Consider the following 22,983-nt stretch of genomic DNA (forward strand, 5'->3'; position numbering starts at 1 on the left):
CACGCCAATTTTATAGCTAGATCACATGCACAGTTTGGATCGCATAGCTATCTCGTGTCTCTTGATCCTCCAGTTAGTTTCTGTTTGATAATAATAGTAGGCCAGGAGTTGTTTCTCAAAAATAAACCACTTTTCATTTCATTCGAAGTGAGTATGATCTTTTAGCAAAACCTAAGCCTCGGGGCACCAGGGTGGCTCAGTCAATTAAGCTTCCGACTTAGGCTTAGGTCATGATCTCACCGTGAGTTTGAGCCCCGCGTCAGGCTCTGTGCTGACAGCTTAGAGCCTGGAGTCTGCTTCGGATTCTGCGTCTTCCTCTCTCTCTGCCCCTTTCCCGCTTGTACTCTGTTTCTCTCTCTCTTAAAAATAAATAAACGTTAAGAAAAAAAAAAAAAAAACCCTAAGCCTCAAGAAATGAGAGATAGTGAATTGATTTACTGGGGCGCCTGGGTGGTTCACTTGGTTGGGTGTCCGACTTCGGCCCAGGTCATAATCTCACAGTCTGTGAGTTCGAGCCCCGTGTCGGGCTCTGTGCTGACAACTCAGAGCCTGGAGCCTGCTTTGAATTTTGTGTCTCCCTCTCTCTCTGCCCCTTGCCTACTCACGTTCTGTCTCTCAAAAATAAATAAACATTGGAAAAAAGAATTTTTTTAAAAGATACACGTACTGAATAAGATTGTACTGGTAGAAAGTAGCTACGTGTGAGATATAGTTTGATTCAGAGATTATTTAAACCATCCAGAAAATAAGGTGAGAAAGATTAAGAGTTATAAATCATGGTACAAAAATAATCTGGGCTCTGTCTTGTAATAAAATGTGTTAGGAGCTGCAAAAAAGCCATAATTTAAAAAATCTAATCAGGTTCTCTTCCCAATTTAATCAGATTATTTGTTTTTTTCATGTTGAGTTGGGGAATTTCTTTATATATTTTGGATATTAATCCCTTATCAAATATGTCATTTGCAGATATCTTCTTCCATTCAGTAGGTTGCCTTTTTGTTTTGTTGATGATTTCCTTCACTGTGCACAATGTTTTTCTTTGGGTGTAATCCCAATAGTTTAATTTTGCTTTTGTTTCCTTTGCCTGAGGAGACGTATCTAGAAGAATATTTCTGCAGCCCATGTCAAAGAAATTGCTGCCTGGTTTGTTTTTTTTTTCTAGGAGTCTGATGGTTTCAAGTCTCATATTTAGGTCTTTTATCCATTTTGAATTTATTTTTGTATGGTGCGAGAAAATAGTCCAGTTTCATTCTTTTGCATGTAGGTGTCCAACACCATTTGTGAAAGAGGTATCTTTTCCCCACTATATATTCTTGCCTCCTTTGTTGTAGATGAATCAACCATGTAAGTATAGACACGTTTATTTCTGAGCTCTGTATTCCGTCCTGTTGATCTATATGTCTATTTTTGTGCCAGTACCATACTATAGCTTTGTAGTATATCTAGAATTCTGGGATTGTGATACATCTAACTTTGTTCTTCTTTGTCAAGATTGTTTTGACTATTCAGGGTCTTTTGTGGTTTCATGTATAAATTTTAGTTTTATTTTTTCTAGTTCTGTGAAAAAATGTGGGTATTTTGACAGGGATTGCATTAAATATATAGATTGCTTTGGGTAGCATGCACTGAATACCAGTAATGTATGAACACTGTGTTCAATATAAACAGGATACTATAATGCTTCAAAGAGGTAAGTATCTAGTGGGAATATAGAGAAAATAGAAGTAGTCGATAAAGGTGTGCTCCTCCCTACATACAGGGGAAGTGCAAATTAAAACAAGATACCAACTTTTACCCATCAGAGAAGCAATAGGACTTAAAATCTTAGAAGCAAAAATGTTAGCAAAGATATGGCCAGAAAAAAAAAAAAAAAAGAGTCCTCCAATGCAATTCTACCATCAAAACTTCTCAATACTTTTTGACCATCATCGCCCACTACAGACATTTGAGGACCATTTGGTTTGCTGAGTCCTTAAAGGTCAAGTGTAAAGCTTACTCCACTGTACCCTAGATCATCTGGAGATTTACCTTGCTCTGGGTCCTACTCAAAGCTGAAAAGCTTTTTATTTTACCTTATAGTTGGATCATAGCTGTATACTCAAATATGGAATGTGCTGCTTTCAGAATGTAAAGAGGCCAACCAAAATTTTTGTCTCCTTAGTGGGGCACAGACAAGGGATAGTAAATTCTCTTTGACTTTGGAAGGAATATTCCATCATACTCCTGCACCCTCAGGAACTTTATTGAGGAGGCAAACCCCTGTATTTTCGTAAGACTGAGTTCTCAGTTCTGTCACCCATGTGTATTTTACCAAGGCACTTCATCTCTCAGCTCTTACACTCTCCAGGTGCTAATAGCTTGCTGTTATCCAGAGAAGGATCGAGGCGATGTAGTATGGAATGTTGAGGCAGCAATGGTCTCTGCAGAGCAGCTTGGGGCATAGAACGAGAATATTTTATTATAGGTTTCCCTGAAGCTGGGAAATAGAAGTATTGCTGTCTTTGCAAGGTGAAAATGACAAGTTACTTTTGTTCCCTGTTCACTGTTACAAAGGGTAAAGCATTTGCTAAGTAAAAGCTACGTATCAAATACCAAGGCTGTTTTAATTTGCTTAATAAGAAGACTCCATCTGGAGTGGCACTTGCAGTTAAAGTCATGTAATTAGAAGTTAATGATAATCTGCCATCATTTTTTAAGCTTATTAATTTTTACAATGACCAAACTAAATACGTTTGCCAAACCTGCAGTTCTCAAGTCTCTGATGGTAGACTAATCTCTCTTTCTCTTGGGATGCCTTGCTGCTGGAGAAAGTAAACTCCAGTGGTTTGCAGGAGTCCCTTCCCGTATCATACAGCCACTGCTTAGAAAGCCAAAATGTGGATTCTGCCCGTGCTAAGAGTATATTCTAGTTATGAGTCCCCAAACTGGAAAAGTAACAGCAAGGTGATTTCTATAGATTTATTCTTGGGTAGTTGGTGTTACCTGGTACCATTATATATGGGATTGTTTTTAAATTTCACTTTTTGATTTTTCATTCATGTGTGTAGAAATTTAATTGATTTTTGTAGTATTGATCCCATATCCAGTGACCTTGCTAAATTTACTTACTAACTCTAATAGATTACTTCTAAAGTGTCTTCATCTGAGAGTGATAACAATTTTCTTTTTTCCAGTCCTTTTACGTGTTTTTCTCACCTTATTGCAATGGCTAGAACTCCCATACATTGTTGAACGGGATGATAGCCATCCTTGTCCCATTCCCAGTATCAGAGGTAAAGCTTTCAACATCTCACCATTAAATGCGATGTTTGCTGTAGGACTTTCAAATATACTCTTTATGGGATTAAAGAAATTGCTTTCTATTCCTCATTTGTACACAGCAGAGATTTTATCATGAATACAGTGAATTTCATCAACCACTTTTTTTTCAAATCCTTTTTGAATCTATTACAGGTATCACATTACTTTTTAACTTTAGTCTTTTAATGCAACACATTAGATAAATTAATTTTCTACTAGTAAATCCACTGTGCATTTGCACATAACTTTATATTCCTAGTATAAACCCAAGTTGGTTATGATGTAGTACTCTGTTTGCGTGACTCTGGGTTTCATTTGCTAGTATTTTGTATAGAATTTTTGTATCTGTGTTCACAAGAGGGATCAGCTTATTCTTTTCTTGTAAGATAATTTATCAGCCTCTGGTGTCAAGGTTATGGGGTTTCATAAGATAATTTCAGCAGTGTTCCATCTTTTTTTATACTATCAAAAATATTTTGTGTAAAATTGGTGATTTTTCTTCCTTAAATGGTAAATTTACCAGTGAAGTGACCTGGGCCTGGACTCTTCTTTGTTAGGAAGGTTTTAAAATATGCATTCAATTTCTGTAACAGATACAAGATTATATAATTTTCCTGTGTCTTCTTGGATCTGTCTAGGTTTTGTTTCTTTAGGAATTTGTGTGAATCATCTGATTTTCAAAAGATATGATGATGCCTTTTTTATGGAGAATTTTTTTAAACATTCAGAAAATTAACAAAAGTTGAAAAAGTAGTTTAAAAAGCAGTACAACTCCTTTTTACTCCTTGAGCTATATCAGAGTCAGTGGCCCACTGGCCTGATTTGTCATCACCCCCAGATACTTTAATGTATATTTTCTACAAAAAAGAATATTCTCTCGCATAACCACAATACAGCCATCTAAGTAAACACTTTAACATTGGCTTATTATTGCCATCTAATCCTCAGAATCCTTTCACTGCCTGCTGTTGTCCAGTTAATATCCATTATGGCAAAAGGATATGTAGTTCAGAATCATACGTTGTCGTGTTGCTTTAGTCTCCTTTGGGCCAGAGCAGCTTCTCCAGCCGTTCCTTTTTGAAGATGACAGGCCGTGTTTTAGAATATCTGCATAAGTCTGATATTTCTCATGATTAGGTTCAGGTTAAGCATCTTTAGTTGGAGGACCAAGGCAGTGGTGCTGTAGTCCTCTCATTGCATCCTGTCAGGTGATGCACACTTTGATTTGCCCTGTTACTCACGATGTTCGCTTTGATGTCTTCATTAAGGGGGTATCCATGCTAGATAATTAAGTACTTTGTCAGCAGGTGCTTTGTAAAAATGCGGACCATCTGTTCCTCAGAATTCTTTCAATTTGTTCATATATGTATTTATATCTAGAAGAACTCATGTTTTCTTCTTCTCTTCAGTGTGTTATAATCAGTTACTTCAATTGTTTATTTGGAAGCTCAAATTGTGGGATTTGTTCAGTGCAAACTTCTTCAACGTGGCTTCTTTGCCTTTTTGACATGTCCCCATCATTCTTTGAATACAATCTAATTTTCAACTTGGTTTCATAGCCCTGAAATTTGCTATTTCTTCAGGGAACCCTGGTTCCTTTCAGTAAAGAATGGATTTAGAAGCCAAGATCTGGGCACTAGGTGTGCACACTGGTGTTGAGATGTCGTTCTTAAATCCTCTCAGGAGACAGAGCTAGGATATTTAGGAATGAGTGTGTGTGTGTGTGTGTGTGTGTGTGTGTGTGTGTGCATATTTATGCTATATTTACTTATTATTTAACAACTGAGTTCATTTTCACACTGATATCCTCGGTTCTAATCCAAGACCACAGTTCTTTTTTTCTCCCTTTCCATATTTCTAACTTCCTTCTCCAACACTGAGAGACAGACCTGGCTTCCATTAAACTTCACATATTTATTATTTGATCAACCCTTGCCCCACCCCAGTCTGCACGCATGCTCCCTCACCCTATTTGGGTTCTGATATACCCTGCAGCCTTTCCTACTTGTGGATGTCCCCATGACCCTCAGAACATGGGTTGTGACACTCCAGACCAGCTTACCATCCACATTGGATGGCCTCATCACCCTACCAAAGCTCTGGCTTCTTGCTTGGAGTCTGACACTATGCTCTAGGACTCCCCCTTGTCCCCATGTAGTTGTCTTCCTCACCCCACTTGGGCTCTGACACCACACTCCAGGTGACCTTCACTCATGGATTACTCATGGATTTCCTGTGTCAGGCCAACTGTCTATGCTGATGCCTTCCTCTTTCACCAGGTATACCTCTGTGTGGATTTCCTCTTAGGCTTTCACAGCCCACGCCTGTCCCCCCCCCCCCCCACACACACCATGGCTTGGATCCTACTCTGATTTTGACTCCTTTTTCCTTCAGTGTAGACACACTCTTCACCCTTTTGGGCTTTGTTGCCCCATGCCAGGCATCACCATCGGGAACCTTCTTATCCTGTTGAGACTCCTGGTTGGTTTTTTTTTGTTTTTTTTTGTTTTTTGTTTTGTTTTTTTAAGGTAGGAAGAGACCTTGTCTTGTTTTGTAAGTGCTCTACAATATGCAGATAGTAAATGAAATTGCTTTAAATATATCCATGCATGAACCTTTTTATGGATATATCATTTCTACAAAATAGGGTGGGGAGTTAGGTTGTAAAACAAGGGGGAAAGTAATAACAGGGCATCATCATTTTGGTGTTTGGCAGTTCCACTAGAAGCTTCCTCTTAAGGTTGGATGTTTACAGTGTAATTTAACAACTGTAGTATAAATTAAGTTATTTTATAAAACGTTTGTCTTAAAAATTTTCCAGTATCAGTTAAATTTTAGCCAACTCTTAGTTATTACACTGTGTAGACTATAAGAAGTAGTTGCCAATTAGAGAAAGAATATATTGTTGCAAAAGTTTGAAAGAAGAAAAATCTTCATAACTGCATTTTTAAAAATGAAATTCCTGGGGTGCCTGGGTGGCTCAGATGGGTAAGCATCCGACTTCGGCTCAGGTTACTATCTCACGGTTCATGAGTTCAAGCCTCGCTTTGGGCTTTGTGCTGACAGCTCAGAGCCTGGAGCCTGCTTCAGATTCTGCGTCTCCTTCTCTCTCTGCCCCTGCCCTGCTCACACTCTGTGTCTCTCTCTCTCAAAAATAAGAATAAACACTTTAAAAAAAATTTTTTTTAATGAAATAACTATTCCAGGTACATTTCAGTGTTCTTTCACTTTGTAAAGTAAAATGCAAAAGTAAAGTGAAAAGTAAAAAGTATGGTATTATTGTTTTCAAAACTTTGAGGATTTAGGTAATATTTTATAATTACATGAAAATATGAATACATAAATAATATGTAAATTATATATATAATTTATATATTCCAATATGTATATTCCAAATTTCACAGCTTTAAAATTGTTTCTCTCAAATCAGAAACACTAGTGAAGTCTCCTCATGGAACCTACTTAGCATCTTTAAATATCACTAAGTGTCTTTTGGGTAACTAGTGCTTTAGTCCCTGGAGAGCAGTTACACTAACTATCAACAAGAGCCAGATGACTAGAGCTCAGCTATGTAAATATATCCTGGTTGGCTGACATCTAAACTGGGACCTGATGGAAGTAAGGTATTAGATTATTACCGGACAGAAATTAGATTGTGTTGGTCACATGAGAAGGAAGTTCAGACAAGGATTAATATAGTGAAGCAGCTGTTGAAGAAGAAAGACCACAGAGAAGATGTTTTAATCAAGATGAATATGAAATCAGATTGAAGGATAAGGAAGACAAGGATTTGATCATGCGGGTTTTTCTAGCCAACGTTCTTTATCTTCCTCCCTGCACCCTGTATGCTTTAGGCACATACTTTTTGGTTGGTTTCTTTTCCTTTTGTTTCATGTGTATATATATTTTTATACTCTCAATTAGTGTATAAGCTTCTGTAAGGGAAGTGTTTAGTCATTCTTTTCTTTTTCCAATTTTACTGAGATATAATTGATACATAACATTGTATTAGTCTAAGGTATTAGCACAACATAGGATGTGATACATGTATTTATTGCAAAATGATTTACCACAGTAAGTTTAGTTAACATCAGTCACCTCACATAGTTACACATTTTTTTCCTAATAAGAACTTTTAAGATCTATTCTTTTAGCAACTTTTAAATCTACAGTACATTATTGCTAACTGTCATCATGCTGTATGTTGCATCCAGGATTTATTTATCTTTTAACTGGAAGTTTGTACCTTTTGACCACCTTCACACATTTCTTCCACTCCCCACCCTCACCTCTAACAATGACCAATCTGTTCTCCTATCTATGAGTTCAGATTTTGTAGATTTCACTTATAAGTAACATCATACAGTATTTTTCTTTCTCCTTCTGACTTATTCCACTTAGTGTAATGCCCTCAAGGTCCATTTGTGTTGTCACATGGCAAGATTTTCTTCTTTTTTCTGGCTGAATAATAGTCCAGAGTGTGTGTGTGTGTGTGTGTGTGTGTGTGTGTGTGTGTGTGTACCACATTTTCTTTATCCATTCGTCCATTGATGGACCCTTAGGTTGTTTGCCTGTCTTGGCTATTATAAAGAATCCTGCAGGGAACATGGAGTGCACATATCTTTTTGCGATAGTGATTTCATTTTCTTCAGATAAATACCCAGGAGTGGAATTGCTTGATCTTATGGTAATTCTATTTTTAATTTTTTGAGGAATCTCTGAACTGTTTTTCCACGGTGGTTTTACCAGTTTACATTCCCACCCAAAGGACACAAGGGTCCCTTTTTCTCCACATCCTATTCCAGCATTTGTTATGCATTCTTTTTGTTATTGGACATTCTAACAGGTGTGAAATATCTCATTATGCTTCTGATTTGCATTTCCCTGATGATAGTGATGTTGACCACCTTTTCATGTACCTGTTGGCCATTTGGATGTTTTCTTTGAAACAAATGTCTAGTTCCTCAGCCCATTTTTTTTTTTTTTTAGTGTTTATTTATTTTTGAGAGAGAAAGAGAGCATGAGCAGGGGAGAGGCAGAGAGAGAGGAAGCACAGAATCTGAAGCAGACCCTAGGCTCTGAGCTGTCAGCACAGAGCCCAACGCGGGGCTCAAACTCAGGACTGCAAGAGCATGACCTGAGTTGAAGTCAGACACTTAACTAACTGAGCCACGCAGGCACCCCTTCTCAGCCCATTTTTAATCAGATTGTTATTTTGCTGTTAAATTGTATGAGTTCTTTAAATATTGAGTATATGATTTCTAAATATTTTCTCCTATCCCATAGATTGCCTATAATTTTTTGATGGATTTCTATGCAGAAGCTTTTTATTTTGATATAGTCCCACCTATTTATTGCTTTTGTTGCCTTTGCTTCTAGCAAAGGCAAAATCTTGTCAAGACTGTTTTAAGGAACTTATTCCTTATGTTTTCTTTTAAGATTTATAGTTTCAAGCTTTATGTTCAAGTCTTTATTTTGAATTGATTTTTGTGTGTGATGTGAGATAATGATACAGTTTCATTCTTTCACATGTGACTGTCCAGTTTTCCCATCATCATTTATTAAACAGACTATCATCTCCCATGTGTATTCTTGGCTGTTTTGTCATAAATTAATTTACTGTATGTGTGGGTTTATTTCTGGGTTCTCTGTTCTGTTGATCTGTGTGTCTGTTTTTATGCCAATACCCATACGCTTTTGATTACTATAGCTTTGTAATATAATTTGAAATCAGGAAGTGTGATACCTCCAACTTTGTTTTTCTTTTCCAAGATTGCTTTGGCTTTGGAGTCTTCTATGGTTCCATACAAAGTTTAGGATTGTTTTTTTCTATTTCTGTGAAAAATGCCAGTGGAATTTTGATAGAGGGTCACTTTGAATCTTTCTTTCTTTCTTTCTTTCTTTCTTTCTTTCTTTCTTTCATATAATTTATTGTTAGCTAACATACAGTGTATACAGTGTGCTCTTGGCTTCGGGAGTAGATTCTCGTGATTCATCACTTACGTACAGCACCCAGTGCTCATCCCAATTTATGGACATTTTAACAGTATTATTTCTGCCAATCTATGAGCATAAAATATCTTCCCATTTATTTTGTGTCTTTTTCAGTTTCTTTCATCAGTATCTTGTAGTTTTTAGTGTACAGGTACATCTTTCATCTCCTTGGATAAATTTATTCCTAGGTATTGTGTTCTTTTTGAAGCAACTGTAAATGGAATTAAAAAAAATTCTTTTCTGATACTTTGTTGTTAAAATGTAGAAATGGAACTGATTTCTTATATTGATTTGCATCCTGCAATTTTACTGAACTCGCTTTTTTTATGTTTATTTATTTTTGAGAGAGAGAGAGACAGAGAGAACATGAGCAGGGGAGGGGCAGAGAGAGAAGGAGACACAGGATCCGAAGCAGTCTCCAGGCTCTGAGCTGTCAGCACAGAGCCCAACATGGGGCTTGAACTCAGGAACTGTGAGATCATGACCTGAACCGAAGTTGGATGCTTAATCTCAGTCTGAGCCACCCATGTGCCCCCAAATTCACTTATTCTAACAGTTTTTTGGTGGATTCTTTCAGTTTTTTATCTATATAGTATCATCATCTGGAAGTAGAGATAGTTTTACTTCTCTTCCAATTTAGATGCCTTTTATTTCTTTTCTTTCCCTGGCTGGGATTTCCAAAACTATATTAAATAAAAGTGGTAAGAGTCAGATCCATGTCTTGTTCCTTATCTTAGAGAAGAAGCTTTCGGCTTTTCATTATTGAATATACTGTTAGCTGTGGGTTTGTCATATGTGGCCCTTATTGTGTTGACTAATGTTCTTTCTGTACTCAGTTTCTTGAGAGTTTTTGTCATGAATAGATGTTGAATTTTGTCAAATGCTTTTTTTACATCTACTGAGATGATCCTATGATTTTTATCCTTTGTTTTGTCAATGTGTTGTATTACATTGATTTGCAGATATTGAACCACCCTTAAATCCCTGGAGTAGATCCCAATCTATCATGCTGTATGATGCTTTTAATGTATTGTTAAATTTGGCTTGCTGATACTTTGTTGAGAATTTTTGCACCTGTGTTTATTAGAGATATTGACCTGTAATTTTCTTGTGGTGTCTTTGTCTGGCTTTGGTATCAAGGTAATGCTGACCTGGTAAAATGAGTTTGGAAGTGTTCCCTCCTCTTCTATTTTTTTGTAACATTTTGAGAAGAGTTAGTATTAATTTTTCTTTAAGTTTTGGTGACTTCACCAGTGAAGCCATCTGGTCCTGAACTTTTGTTTTTTGGGAGATTTCTTTGTTGTTGTCATTGTTTTGCTTTGTTTTGTTTTATTAGAGACAGAAAGACTAGGGAAAGGACAGAGGGAGAGAGAATATTAATTAGGCTCATGCCCACTGGAACCCGGTCTCACGACCATGAGATCTTGACCTGAGCTGAAATCAAGAGTCAGATGCTTAACTGACTGAGCCACCCAGGCACCCCGGGAGGTTTTTGATTACTGACTGGTTATTTGTCTGTTCAGATTTTATATTCATGATTCATTCCTGGTAGCTAGTATGTTTCTAGGACTTTATCTGTGTCTTCTAGGTTGTCCCATTTATTAGCACATAATTGTTCCTGTTAATCTTATATGATCCTTTGTATCTGTTATATCTGTTGTAATGTCTCCTTTTTCATATCTAATTTTATTTATTTGAGTCCTTTCTCTTTTTTCTGGGAGGGTGGCACCTATTCTCTTCCACGTAGGTGTGGACATTGAAGCTGACTCCATCTCCACCTTCACTCTGATGGCTTCTGATTAATCTGAGTGAATTATGGCAATCCCATTCCCCTGAGATGGGTTCAGGACTAGATATGTACCTAGTTCTGTCAGTGCTATCCGTGGGACTATGTGCTGAGCAATTTGAGGTCTGAGATCTGAGAAAGATCACCTCTCTTTTAAAAAACATATATATAGGTAAAGATAAAGGAAAAGACGGTATTCTGACTCCTGAAACCACAACACTGGGAAATTTTTAATTGATTTTATGTTACAGTAAATACTAGATATTACCATTTAATTTATAATGCAGTGACTGATTAAATATACATCTTTAATGAGGGGAGACATTGGTTAAATAATTTAAAAACTGTCAGTAGAGAATATATTTGGAAACCACAGGATATCCAACTATCAATGTCTTGCTGTTGTACTTTTTAACCTAGCAGGATTTGTTTCAGGCTTCAAGAAGTTTGGACATAGCTACTTAGTGATGTTTCAGTTACCCTGATATGTTCTATTTGTCTGCTTCTCCATCCTTAGCTTTCATTGTCACGCTTGTTGCTTCATGGTTACAAAATGGCTGCAGCGCGTCCAAGGAAGAGGAAGGAGAAAGGCCAGTGGACAAAAAGGGCATGCCAATTGAGTGGGCCTGCTTTTATCAGGAAAACCAAAGGTTTCCTGGAAACCCCTCTCTGAAACCTGGGGTGTTGTGTTTTATTTGCTGCTAAGTGCAGTGTATCAACTTTATCTTCCCTTCTCAAATTTAGTTTCAAATATGTTAGTTCAGTAACTTGTTTATTTTTTGCTTATGCTTTATCAACTAAATGTTAGACTTACTAGGTAAGACATTTAGTTTTCTTTTTCTAAAATTTGGGCTTCTGAGCTATAAATATGTAAATTTGTGCTAAGTTCATGCAAATTTTAATTTGAACCAGGCATTGTGGAAATTTTTAAATGAGTTTTGTTTTTCTTATGTAAAGTTTTTCTGTCTTAGGAAGAACAGAAAACCTATTGAACATTTGAACTGAACTCCATTATAAGAATTACAATACAAAATACCTCCTCTCAGGGTCCCTTTTAAGAACAGAGATTCACAGTCCATTAAAAGAAAAAATGAGCAGTGTTTAAATTTAATATCTGATATTGCATTCAGGATTTAGCTGAGACTTAGCTGTTCTTAAATTATGTACTCAACTATTTTTTTTTTTTTTTTTTTTACATCATCCACCTCCCCCCACCTGTATCCTGTTCAGAGACGTACTTATTCTGGGTTATTGAGATAGATCATTGAGGTAAAAATTAAAAGGATAATTTAAGGCTGAAAGAAAATATGGTTCGAAATGAATTGCTGCAGGTAGCAATGTGCGCTATAGACAAGGTAGAGCTGAACTTTGGAAGGAGTTAGGGACACATGGTGCAGTGGGGCAGTGAGTGGCCGCTGGGTAGTTGAGACAGGGGGAATGCAGTTTTAAGTCTCTGTTCAGTGTTAGGGATTAGGCCTAGATTCACGGTGCACCTCAATTTAGGATTCTGGATCTAGGGTGGATGTGGAAGAATAGTTCCGAGCTAAATGCTAGTTTAAGTTCATCTCCGTCATTGAAGAAAATAAATGATGTCTTGTATTTGTTGTACCCGCCATATTCTCACCTGTTGTGACTAGAGGAGCCACTCGTCATAGGGGAGTAGGTAAAATGTGTATGCTTCCAGACTGTTTGGAAAGAAAGAACTAAGTAAATAAGCTATTGCACTAATATTTTTCGCTCTCCCATTTTTATGGTACATGACAGCATCTCTCCGAGAATATGACTTTTATCTTTCCTAATCTGATTATGCAGGAGGAGAGGAGTGGAAAACCAGGCTATTTTATTTCTGTGTCTCTCAATTAGGGAAGGAGGAAACTCATGAGTGAATCTAACAGTTATGTTGCCACAGATTTTTTAATCCAGTTTTTTTTAAGTTATTTACAGTTATTGTGGACGGTACTGCATGTTGAGGCTAATTGGAAACAGTGACCAGATTCTTAATCATTGTCAGGAAACTGCATTCAGAGAATGAGAAGAACACCCCCACTGGATGAATTGCAGCCACCACCATATCAGGATGACAGTGGTTCTCCCCATCTCTCATGTACGCCCTCAGAAATTGGGGACAGTAAATGTGAATTTTCCCACTGCAGCAACAGTCCACGATGCTCATATAACAAGTGCCCAAGTGAAGGAAGCACAGGTCACGAAATAGAAAGTTTTCATAATAAAGGATATGAAGAAGACGTTCCAAGTGACAGCACTGCAGTCCTGAGCCCAGAAGTAAGTAAAAAAGCACATAGAGTTTTTTAAATGGACGTTATTGGAGGATAATAATCCTGTGCTTCTCCTCTTGGTAAGACGGTTTCATCACTATCCTTGTCCTTTGTGGCTTAAGGTACCCGTGTTCTCCTTGATCTAATCTTGATCCAGCAGACATGTCAGGACTGTCTCAACCATCCTTCACCCACCCCACCCCCTTTTCCCCAAAAGGAGGATGCGTAGCTAAAAATGAGAGCAATACACAAGATGCTGAAAAATTGTCTTCCCCAGGTTTCCACCTCAAGATAGGTCTTTTTTATTTTAACATGGTATACCAAACATTCTGGAATTACCTGTTTCTTCCATCTTGAGGCTCCTATTATGTGTTTTTTATTTTTAAACTTCTTTTAGTTTGGATATTTTTACTTCTGGGAGGTTGCTCACTGATGTTTTATAGGTTTTTCAAAAATGATGTTTTTGCATTTTTATGTGATGGAATATGGAAGGGAGAGTGATGCTCAGCTTTATTAACAACATTTGGATTCATGGCATCACTCAGAGTTGTTGGTTGTGTTTTAAGTTATTTCCTATTTTGAAGCAAAAAAGTGAAAATGACAACAAAAATACATGTGTTGAACTTTTGAAGTCTTTCCATGTTCTTAAAAGGATTTGTTTTAATCTTTCAACAATGATGAACACTGTAATAGTAATTTGAGGTTTCCATTAGGTACTATGTACTTTTAGGACTTACTTTCTTTTAGATTGCAGCTTTTTACAACTTTTGTCCCAAACAGCATTTCATAGTAGTACTCTAGTTACGTCAGTGTTCTCACTAGGTGAATTCCATATACTGCCAAAATTAAATAATGAAAGTAGAGCCATGAACAGAATTCCCACAATTTTAAGTTTTTCTTACATAATTTCTAAAAGCACGTGTTATCTGTCACTATGTTTCTACTATTTCTAGTATTCTAATATAGTATCTAATTGAGAAGAAAATTCCACATTGGAATTTTACGTTTAACACGTCCGTATTTCATGGTTTTCCACAAAGACTATTTCTTTGTGCTCTGTGCATGAACAAATTTGAGACCACTGTTTTGTAGGTTTACACACTGGATAGATAGCCAACAAGTTAATGGAGGAGCCTGGATTGTGGAGTTAACAATAACAGTAGCAGTCAACAGTTGTGCCAGAAATTTGGCTATAAGCTTTATAGTCAGCTCAGTTAATTTTAGCAACCTCATCTTCAGGAAGTTATTTCCATTTTACAAATGAAAATATTAAGACTCAGAGAGTTAAGCAGTTTGCCCACATACAAGCACCTATTAGATGGTAGAACTGTAATGCAAACCCAGGTCTGTCTGACTGCAAAAGCAGTGCTCTTAACAACTATATTCTGTTGCCCTTCTTGACCTAAATCGTTGTGTGGGAAATTACTTTGATCATTGGCATGGTACCCTCCCTTGCCTGGTACCCTACCAGGCAAGCTGTTTCAGAGAACTCATGGACCAAATTCAGATGCTCAGATCACGTATGTGTGTATGTGTGTGTGTGTGTGTGTGCATGCACATGTGTTTTAACCTATTTCTTTTTTTTTCTTTTTTTTTAATTATGAAATTTATTGTCAAATTGGTTTCCATACAACACCCAGTGCTCATCCCAACAGGTACCCTCCTCAATGCCCATTACCCACCGTCTGCTCCCTCCCACCCCCCATCAACCCTCGGTTTATTCTCAGTTTTTAGGAGTCTTAACCTATTTCAAATATAATGTAAGAAGAGGAGCAAGGTGAGGTAGGTTAACACACTTAGAATAGGATGCCAGTAGGTACAGGTGGTAGGAATACACTATATATAAGCCTTGGTTTAAGTAATGCCCAAGTGTCCTATGTCACTCTTTCTGCCCCATCAGTGTTCCCTATATATGGTTGTAGTAACAGGGACAAGAGTTGAGTTTTTTTGTTTTTGTTTTTTTTTAAAGTAATCTGTACACCTAGCGTGGAGCTTGTACTCACAACCGCCAGATCAGGACTTGTATACTCCACCAGCTGAGCCAGCCAGGCACCCCAAGAGTTGAGATGTAAACAACAGTGCCAGGGGCCAAAAACATATACTTGTTTTCTGGGAGAGATGCAGGGACAATTACTCCTGTCATGAGTAAAAGTTGCCAATTAGCCTACTAAATCAACCTAGGTTCTATTTCCATTAAGGAACACATGGGTGACAGAGCTTTAGCTCAGAGGTGACATGATCATGGCTTGGGCCTTGCATTCCTTCCTTTAGGCAGTACTCATTTGTTCTATTATATTTTTGATTCATTATGTCTGTCTTTGGCATATCTTCCAAGTTATTAATTTAGTTACTATCTGTATTTACTGTATCTTCTGAATTTTGCCTCTCAGATTACTTCCTTATTCATTATTTATAGTTAACACAGGCGTTGAGTTTTGCCCATATTTCAGAAGCTGCCAGCTTGCTGTCTGTTGACACTTAGTCTCTTCTATCCTGCTTGTTTTTGTGTCTCTGTAGCAGAATTGAATATATTCAGACTACAGCAAGTGCATGTTGTATCAATATCTAGATGCTTTTATAGCCTCTGTTAGTATAAAGTCCACTCTTGTGTTTTTTCAAATTTATTTTGCTTTCTACTGTTCCTTTAATAGATACTATTTATCAAATAGAAAAGTCTTACTTTCCTCTTCGTTTAATTCAGGGCATAGCTATGTTAGTGCCCATCTACACGCACAACTGAACTGGGATAGGAGTGAGGGTTCCAGTGAGGGTTCCCTGGCAAGAAGGTCAAAAACTCTACTGATGACCTGTTACTAGCTGACAGTCATTCAAATGTAGACACCTTGAAAGGAGGGATTATTTTCTAGTAGCCTGTTTAGAGAACACAAATAGTAATTTTTGTCTATAAAGGTCCACCCTTTTAACCCTCTCTGGGACGTTATGAAATTTTTTACTGCCTTGTAAATCTTAGCTATTATGATACTATTTTAGAAAGTATTTCATTGAAAAATCAAAGCCATGTAATTAATCATCTTTGATTGCCAATTATGAACTGGCATACGTTAAAACATTTTGCTCTAGATTGTCAGTTTTTTTTGACAGAATAAGAATATGTTTATCCTGATTTCATCATATTCCATTTAAAAAAAAAAAAGCCGAATCCTTCTCTAAGAGTCTGTTCCCTCTCCCTAAGTGTTATTCTTCATTTCTTCTTTTTTTTTCATACATGGTACCAAGCAGGGTCACCCATAGGTAGACATGTAAGATTTATATGTAAAAGGCCTGAGTATTTTTGGTTCTCTGCTGAGTCTTCCCCAACTAAAATACAGCCTGGCACATGGTTAGTACAACAGTTAGAGTTTGTGTTCACCTGCTTTAACAAGAGACCAATATGATGGCTAAAAACCACAAAAGATTGTCTTTCATTTAACGACAGTCTAGGGGAGTAGGTGGCTTCGCTCTACATCATTCAGGGGCTTGCGGGGGGGGGGGTGGCGGGCAGGGCGGAAGGTTGTTTTTTTGTCACTCTGCCGTCCCCTGGAGTATTTGTCTTAGTCCACATGGTCCAAGCAGAGCCACCCATCCTACCTGCGTATCTGCTGGTGGGAAGCCTGAGAAAAAAAGAGAGTGAAGGTCAAGTAATTTCCTCTATAAACCTAATCTGGATGTTTCAGACATAACCCTGCTTGCCTCCCACTGACCAAAGCCAAGTCTCATGAGCATAGCGGCCACAAGGAAAGTTTTGAAGGGCGGTCTCTTGTGGGACAGTGTGTTTCTGCCTCAACTCTGGTAGCCCTTCTCAGAAATGCAAAAAGGAAGAATGGGACTAGTAGGAGTGGCTGCTACCGTAGGCACCAAGGACATGTTCAGAAGCAGAAAATTATAAAATTGGTCCACATTTTAAAATGTCCATCATTTTAAGATGTTTAAGACTTGTTAAAATGCTTGAAGGGACAAAGTGGTGTCGTTGAAAGATCAGAGACCTGGGTTTGGCACAGTCGGTAAGTAGCCAACCCTTTTGTTACATTCCAGGGACTTAGGCTGGCAGGAATTTGAGACAATTCTGGGTAAAACAGGTACAGCTTCTTCCAGCCTCATCATTAAAATGTACAGTTTTGGTCTTTCTGGAAGTTTTGAAATGTATAGTCAGCAATTTTCAACAGTAAGTAACCTCAGAAAATAATACATAGTTTTAAATTGAGGTTAAAAATTAAAGTGTAAATAATGTATGTGTTATGGAAAATAAGTATTTGGCCGCAAGTATTTTTGAGGCCTCTGTATTTATACTTTCATATTTCCCATTTCCCTTGATTTCCAAGCCTCAAGGTGCTTACACTCTGTTACAGATGGGGTGTTTTAGAACAAACTTTCCAAAGGGGACCAAATTTTTCAATGGCATTATACTTGTATTCATTATCTTTCTATCCAGCCTAATATTGAGCTGTCAGTTGCATTGTTTATAATGTTGAAAGTGCAATTTAGTAGTTTCCTACGAAAGGAAGAGAGATACATCTTGAAGCATGTATTTTTAATTATAAAAACATATATCTAACTTTCTCAAAATTGTGATGGGGAATACTAAATTCTTTGTATTATGATAAGCTTTTGAGTTTAACCTACCACGTTTACTCCTCTGACCTTGTGGAGTAGCTTTTGATCGTAGTTGACTGTTACTTATTATTCTTATTATTACCTTCTTTGTGACAGTTTTCACATCCTCCTCCTAAAGCAGTATCAGATGTTTATTTACATGCTCGATTAAATACTAGAGTTAAAAACTGAAAACATTTCAATTTGCTTTTCTTAGGATATGTCAGCTCAAGGATCATCTTCACAGCTTCCCAAACCTTTTGATCCTGAGCCAGAAGCTAAATATGGCACACTGGATGTGACTTTTGACTATGACTCACAAGAACAGAAGCTTCTGGTAACAGTGACAGCTGTCACCGATATCCCAACATATAACAGGACAGGTGGCAACTCATGGCAAGTACACCTTGTTCTTCTACCTATAAAGAAGCAGAGAGCAAAAACCAGCATCCAGAGAGGACCATGCCCTGTCTTCACAGAGACATTCAAGTTCAATCATGTTGAATCTGAGATGATTGGAAATTACGCAGTTCGGTTTAGACTGTATGGTGTACACCGTATGAAAAAGGAAAAGATTGTGGGGGAAAAGATTTTTTATTTGACGAAATTGAATCTTCAAGGGAAAATGTCACTACCTGTGATATTGGAACCTTCCTACAATCATTCTGTGAGTATCTGATCAAATAGCCTGACTATGCTTTATGTCGTGATATATAACGTAGAGAGTTTTTAAAATCCATTATCAGTCCAGCCACTTTTTCAGTCTTTTTTAAATGCAATAATCATGCCTTTACAAAATTTCTAAGCCCTGGATAGGTAGGTCTAATTTTTTCTCATTCTAGAAAAGTTGCCCTTGAAGATTATATGTGACTTATGTATTTTATTTAGTCCTTCACAGAGTCCAGTCCAATGTCTTACACATTTGTTCCTGTGTTAAATATTTATTAGATGATTGATTATGACATCAAACGAACTCCATGCAGATTTTATTGTTTCTTTTCCAGGTTAAAACTAAGTGGTACAGTAAGATCTAGCCCCGTATCTTATTTAATATGCCACAGAAATCATTTGCTTTTATAGAATATGTACTGCTGCCCAGGTCATGGCTAATTATCTTTCCAGAACTGCTATGAAATTATTTTTAAAGGTTCAAAAGAAAATCTGGCCTTGTTATACTCTGTACCCTTTCTAAACAAATGTTTTGCAGTAGTTTGGGGAGAATACTTCAGTTTCGTCTATGAGCTATTATCCCTTTTCCCTTTTTTGCTCCAGGTTCTGATCACATACAAGTCTCTCTCCCTCTCTCCCTCCATATTTTTAACTAAATTCCCGCAAGACATTGCAAATCACGGGAGAGTTGACCTGCTTCTTTAAACCGGAGATACATTATGTCACATAGTTATTTAGATTATGAGAAAATCTGTGATATGCTGTAAATGTAAATTACAAATTGTATTTATTCCTCTCTACTATATTGAATTAAAAGCATTTTTATAATATAAATACAGAGATTTTAGAATGGATATTTATTTTTAAATAAAGGTATAATATTTGAGGGTTGTTTTTAAGCTTTTAAAGGGTGTAAGCATATGTTCAAGATCAGAGAATTTATACCAGGAAGCATTTGATCTTATAGGACCCTCATTCACATTAGATTTTTTTTTCACCATACCATTTCAGCTGGATGATTTCAACATTTTTAAAACCAAAGGCCGTAGTAAGTATAGTATATCCCTTCAGGTTTGTAGGATACTGTTTAGCCTTTATTGATAACTTGTTACAATTTTAAATTGCAGAATTACCACTGTGGGGAAATATCCCTTTTAAAAATATAATATCAGCAGTTTATCAGAGGAGAGAGAAAAGAAGTCCAGGCAGTATTTCAGAGTTGGAAAAAGCAGTTTTTTATAAAATTGAATATTTGGCAGTTCTTAATAGGATTGTAAACTTTTTCATGATTTGGTCTGAGTGATGACTAGTTAATCTGTGAAAACACATTCTTATAGAGAAATATACCTGATTTAAATTGGAAGAGAATGACTGTATCATCATGAGGTATGTATTTTGTATTTATTTACTTCAAATGATCCATTTCCAACTCTGTGTTAATTATATTCATTTCACAAACAAAATGAAGCAACAGAAAATAATATGGTTTCATCTCTGGTCCAACTAAATTATTTCTGTATATACCTACATTACATGTATTGGCTTGTAGTCCTTGATTCTATATTTCTGACAACCAGTATAGTAAATTTCTGAAGCATGTTCCCAAAAAGAAAAAAGTGCTAGACAAATAGCTTCTAAGAATCTGACTAGAACTGTCCATTGCTCTGGGAGAATTTTTTCTCTACACTGCCACCCTTTTCAGATTTACTGCCTGTGTTTAATTGTTCCTCTCTCTTTCCATCTTTCCCGTTCCACCTTCTCCAAATCCAAAATATTTTGGCTTCTGTGCCAAAAACAATTTAGCACACCACAATTTTGAGGTCAAGACTCATAATTCTATCAGTTGTCTTGTCATAACAATAAAATACTCCTAGAATGTATGTGTTCTGTATGTGCTACAGTGTTTATGTTCTCTTTGCTTAAGTTTTGATACTAACCGTATAGAAAAATCATGTGATTATAGATTACGTGGGTGATTTTAGCTTTAATTTTATAAGATGTAATAATAAATGAGTGAGAAGTTGTCATAATTAAACAATTTATTCTTGTAGCTTTTGAATAATTACTTGATGTCGTTGCAAGAATATTAATTAGCCTTTAGGTAAAGGACAGTTTTAAGATATTCAAAAATTGATATACTATGATTAAACATATTTGCAGTTTAATTACAGTTTACTTTCATGGGTAATAATAGAAAAACAGAATTCTACAATGGAAAATTTAACTTTATATTCAGGAACTGATCAAATCAGTACATTGAGAGAAAAAATGATCACTATCACCGGATGACTGAGAACTAAACCCTGAGTTTCCCTGAGGGTAGAATTTAAGTTGAACTTTAAGATAAAGATTCGGTTTGATCACTGAATGATAGAAAACATACAGAGTTGAAAAGCATGAGTCCTTTGTACTAACTAGCTGTGGCTGTAACTTTGGATAAATTATCTAATCACTTTGGGCATCAGGTTTCTTAATAGTAAAATGAGGGAATTAAACCAAATGTCCCATCTATCTCTGATATTATGTTTCTACTAATATATTTTGGGAAAGGCATTAGGTAAGAACAGAAATGGGTGGAATTTAGATGCATTTGGTGTGCTAAATATATGACATTTTGTTTGGATATTTATTATGATTTCTCACTCCTCCATATATTTTCAACTGTCTTCTAATGTCTGAGAAAGTCCCAACTAATGGTCCCACCTCCCTGAGGGCAAGTTCACTTTCCCAGCCTGACTGGTAGCTCGGGCAGAGCCACGCTCGCGAGGCGCTCCAGTCCTATTCGTGTCCAGGAAATCTCAGTACAGACTGAACAGAGAAGCAGGGGCTGCACTCACATCATGTTTGCATGGGCTGATGGTGGAGGAATCTGATACTCAGAGTCCGTAGTAATTCTGAATTAGCTTTGCTGGTGCAGAAATAGTATGTGTGCTTGACAGTGACTGTTGCAGGAGAGAAAAGACCTTGGCACATGAGTGTCCATGGGGAGCAGTGGCACAATTTCCTCACCGGGCCAGTTCTGCAGCGTAGTTTTAGTTTTGTTCTTGAGAAGCGTACCCATAAGCCTATTCTCTAGTCATCCTGATTCCCTTAATAAATTACTCTTCCGTTTAATGTTAGCTTCCAGTGTTTTCAGATAAGAACCCTGACTGACAAATGTTGAAATAGCCATATGGTTTATTATTTAGTTGTTTTAGTCATCTCTGAAGCCAGACTCAACAGCTAGAATGTTATCAGTTACCCTTCCTGCCCCGGTGTTCCCCTCTTACTGGAACTTTTCTCATGTACTCATCTTTGTTCATATGGCACTCTTTCCTGGTATATAACCCCAGCTACTTTCTTCACCTGCATCTTTAATGCCATATTACTCTGTATAACAGTTGCCTGGAATGGCATCTCCCCCCCCCACTTTTTTTAATTTTTTTTTTTATTTTTGAGAGAGAGAGACAGAGCACGAACAGGGAAGGGGCAGAGAGAGAGGGAGACACAGAATCCAAAGCAAGCTCCAGGCTCTGAGCTGTCAGCAAAGAGCCCAATGCGGGGCTCGAATTCACAGACAGTGAAATTATGACCTGAGCCAAAGTCAGGCACACAACCGACTGAGCCACCCAGGCACCCCACCTCTCCCCTTTTCTTAATTCCAGTTGTATTTCTCATTCAGCTACTAGATTTCTTAACAATATTAGATTTTTTATTATGATTTATTAACAATGAGACTTTGTTCTTTCTCTCACAACCCTTCCTATACAGACACTATTTAACTAGCATAATGTATGCAGTGTGACCAGTTAGGAAATGGGGACTTCAGTCCTATAGCTGCAAAGCACTGAATTCAGCTACCACCTTGAATGAGCTTAGAAGTAGATTCTTGGCCAGAGCCTCCAGATAATAGCCCAGCCCAGCTGAAACTTTGATTTCAGTCTCGTGAGACCCTAAGTAGAGAATCCAGCTGAGCTCATTTGGACTTCCTACCGCAGAAAGTGTGTTGAAACTTAAGCTTTAGCAATAGAGGGCGCTTAACATGTGCCTTGACATCTGTGTTCCATTCAGTCTGGCTCCATGTCATATTTCTGTGTGAATGCATAGCATCTATAGTAAGTAGACGTGGGAGTGGGTGGGCTTGTCTCTGAGGGAAGGAGATCCTCAGGAACTCCTAGACTTAAAGACTGGAGAAAGGAGGGGTAAGGTAGGAAGAAAGAAATACTAAAATATCCCAAGAGCCAAGAATCAGTTATGAAGGAAGGAATGATTAACTTTGTCAAATGCTACTAATGGAACCAATAATCTAAGTATTGAAACTGCTCATTGAGGGGCTCCTGGGTGGCTCAGTTGGTTGAGCACCTGACTTCAACTCAGGTCATTATCTCA

General features: G+C 37.2%; 1 protein-coding gene across 6 annotated transcripts in view; it reads left to right on the forward strand.

Moving 5' to 3' along the window:
• Window positions 1-22,983, forward strand: part of SYT14 (synaptotagmin 14) — a 218,682-nt gene that overhangs the window by 127,552 nt on the left and 68,147 nt on the right. For all 6 annotated transcript variants that reach the window (XM_019429417.2, XM_053909133.1, XM_053909134.1 and 3 more), the window contains 2 exons: window positions 13,092-13,363; window positions 18,164-18,613. In XM_019429417.2, coding sequence (XP_019284962.2) covers window positions 13,092-13,363; window positions 18,164-18,613 — 722 coding nt within the window. The remainder of the gene's footprint in view (window positions 1-13,091; window positions 13,364-18,163; window positions 18,614-22,983) is intronic.

Source organism: Panthera pardus, unplaced genomic scaffold, assembly GCF_024362965.1.
Source record: "Panthera pardus isolate Hobbes unplaced genomic scaffold, ASM2436296v1 HiC_scaffold_21, whole genome shotgun sequence".
NCBI lineage: Eukaryota > Metazoa > Chordata > Mammalia > Carnivora > Felidae > Panthera > Panthera pardus.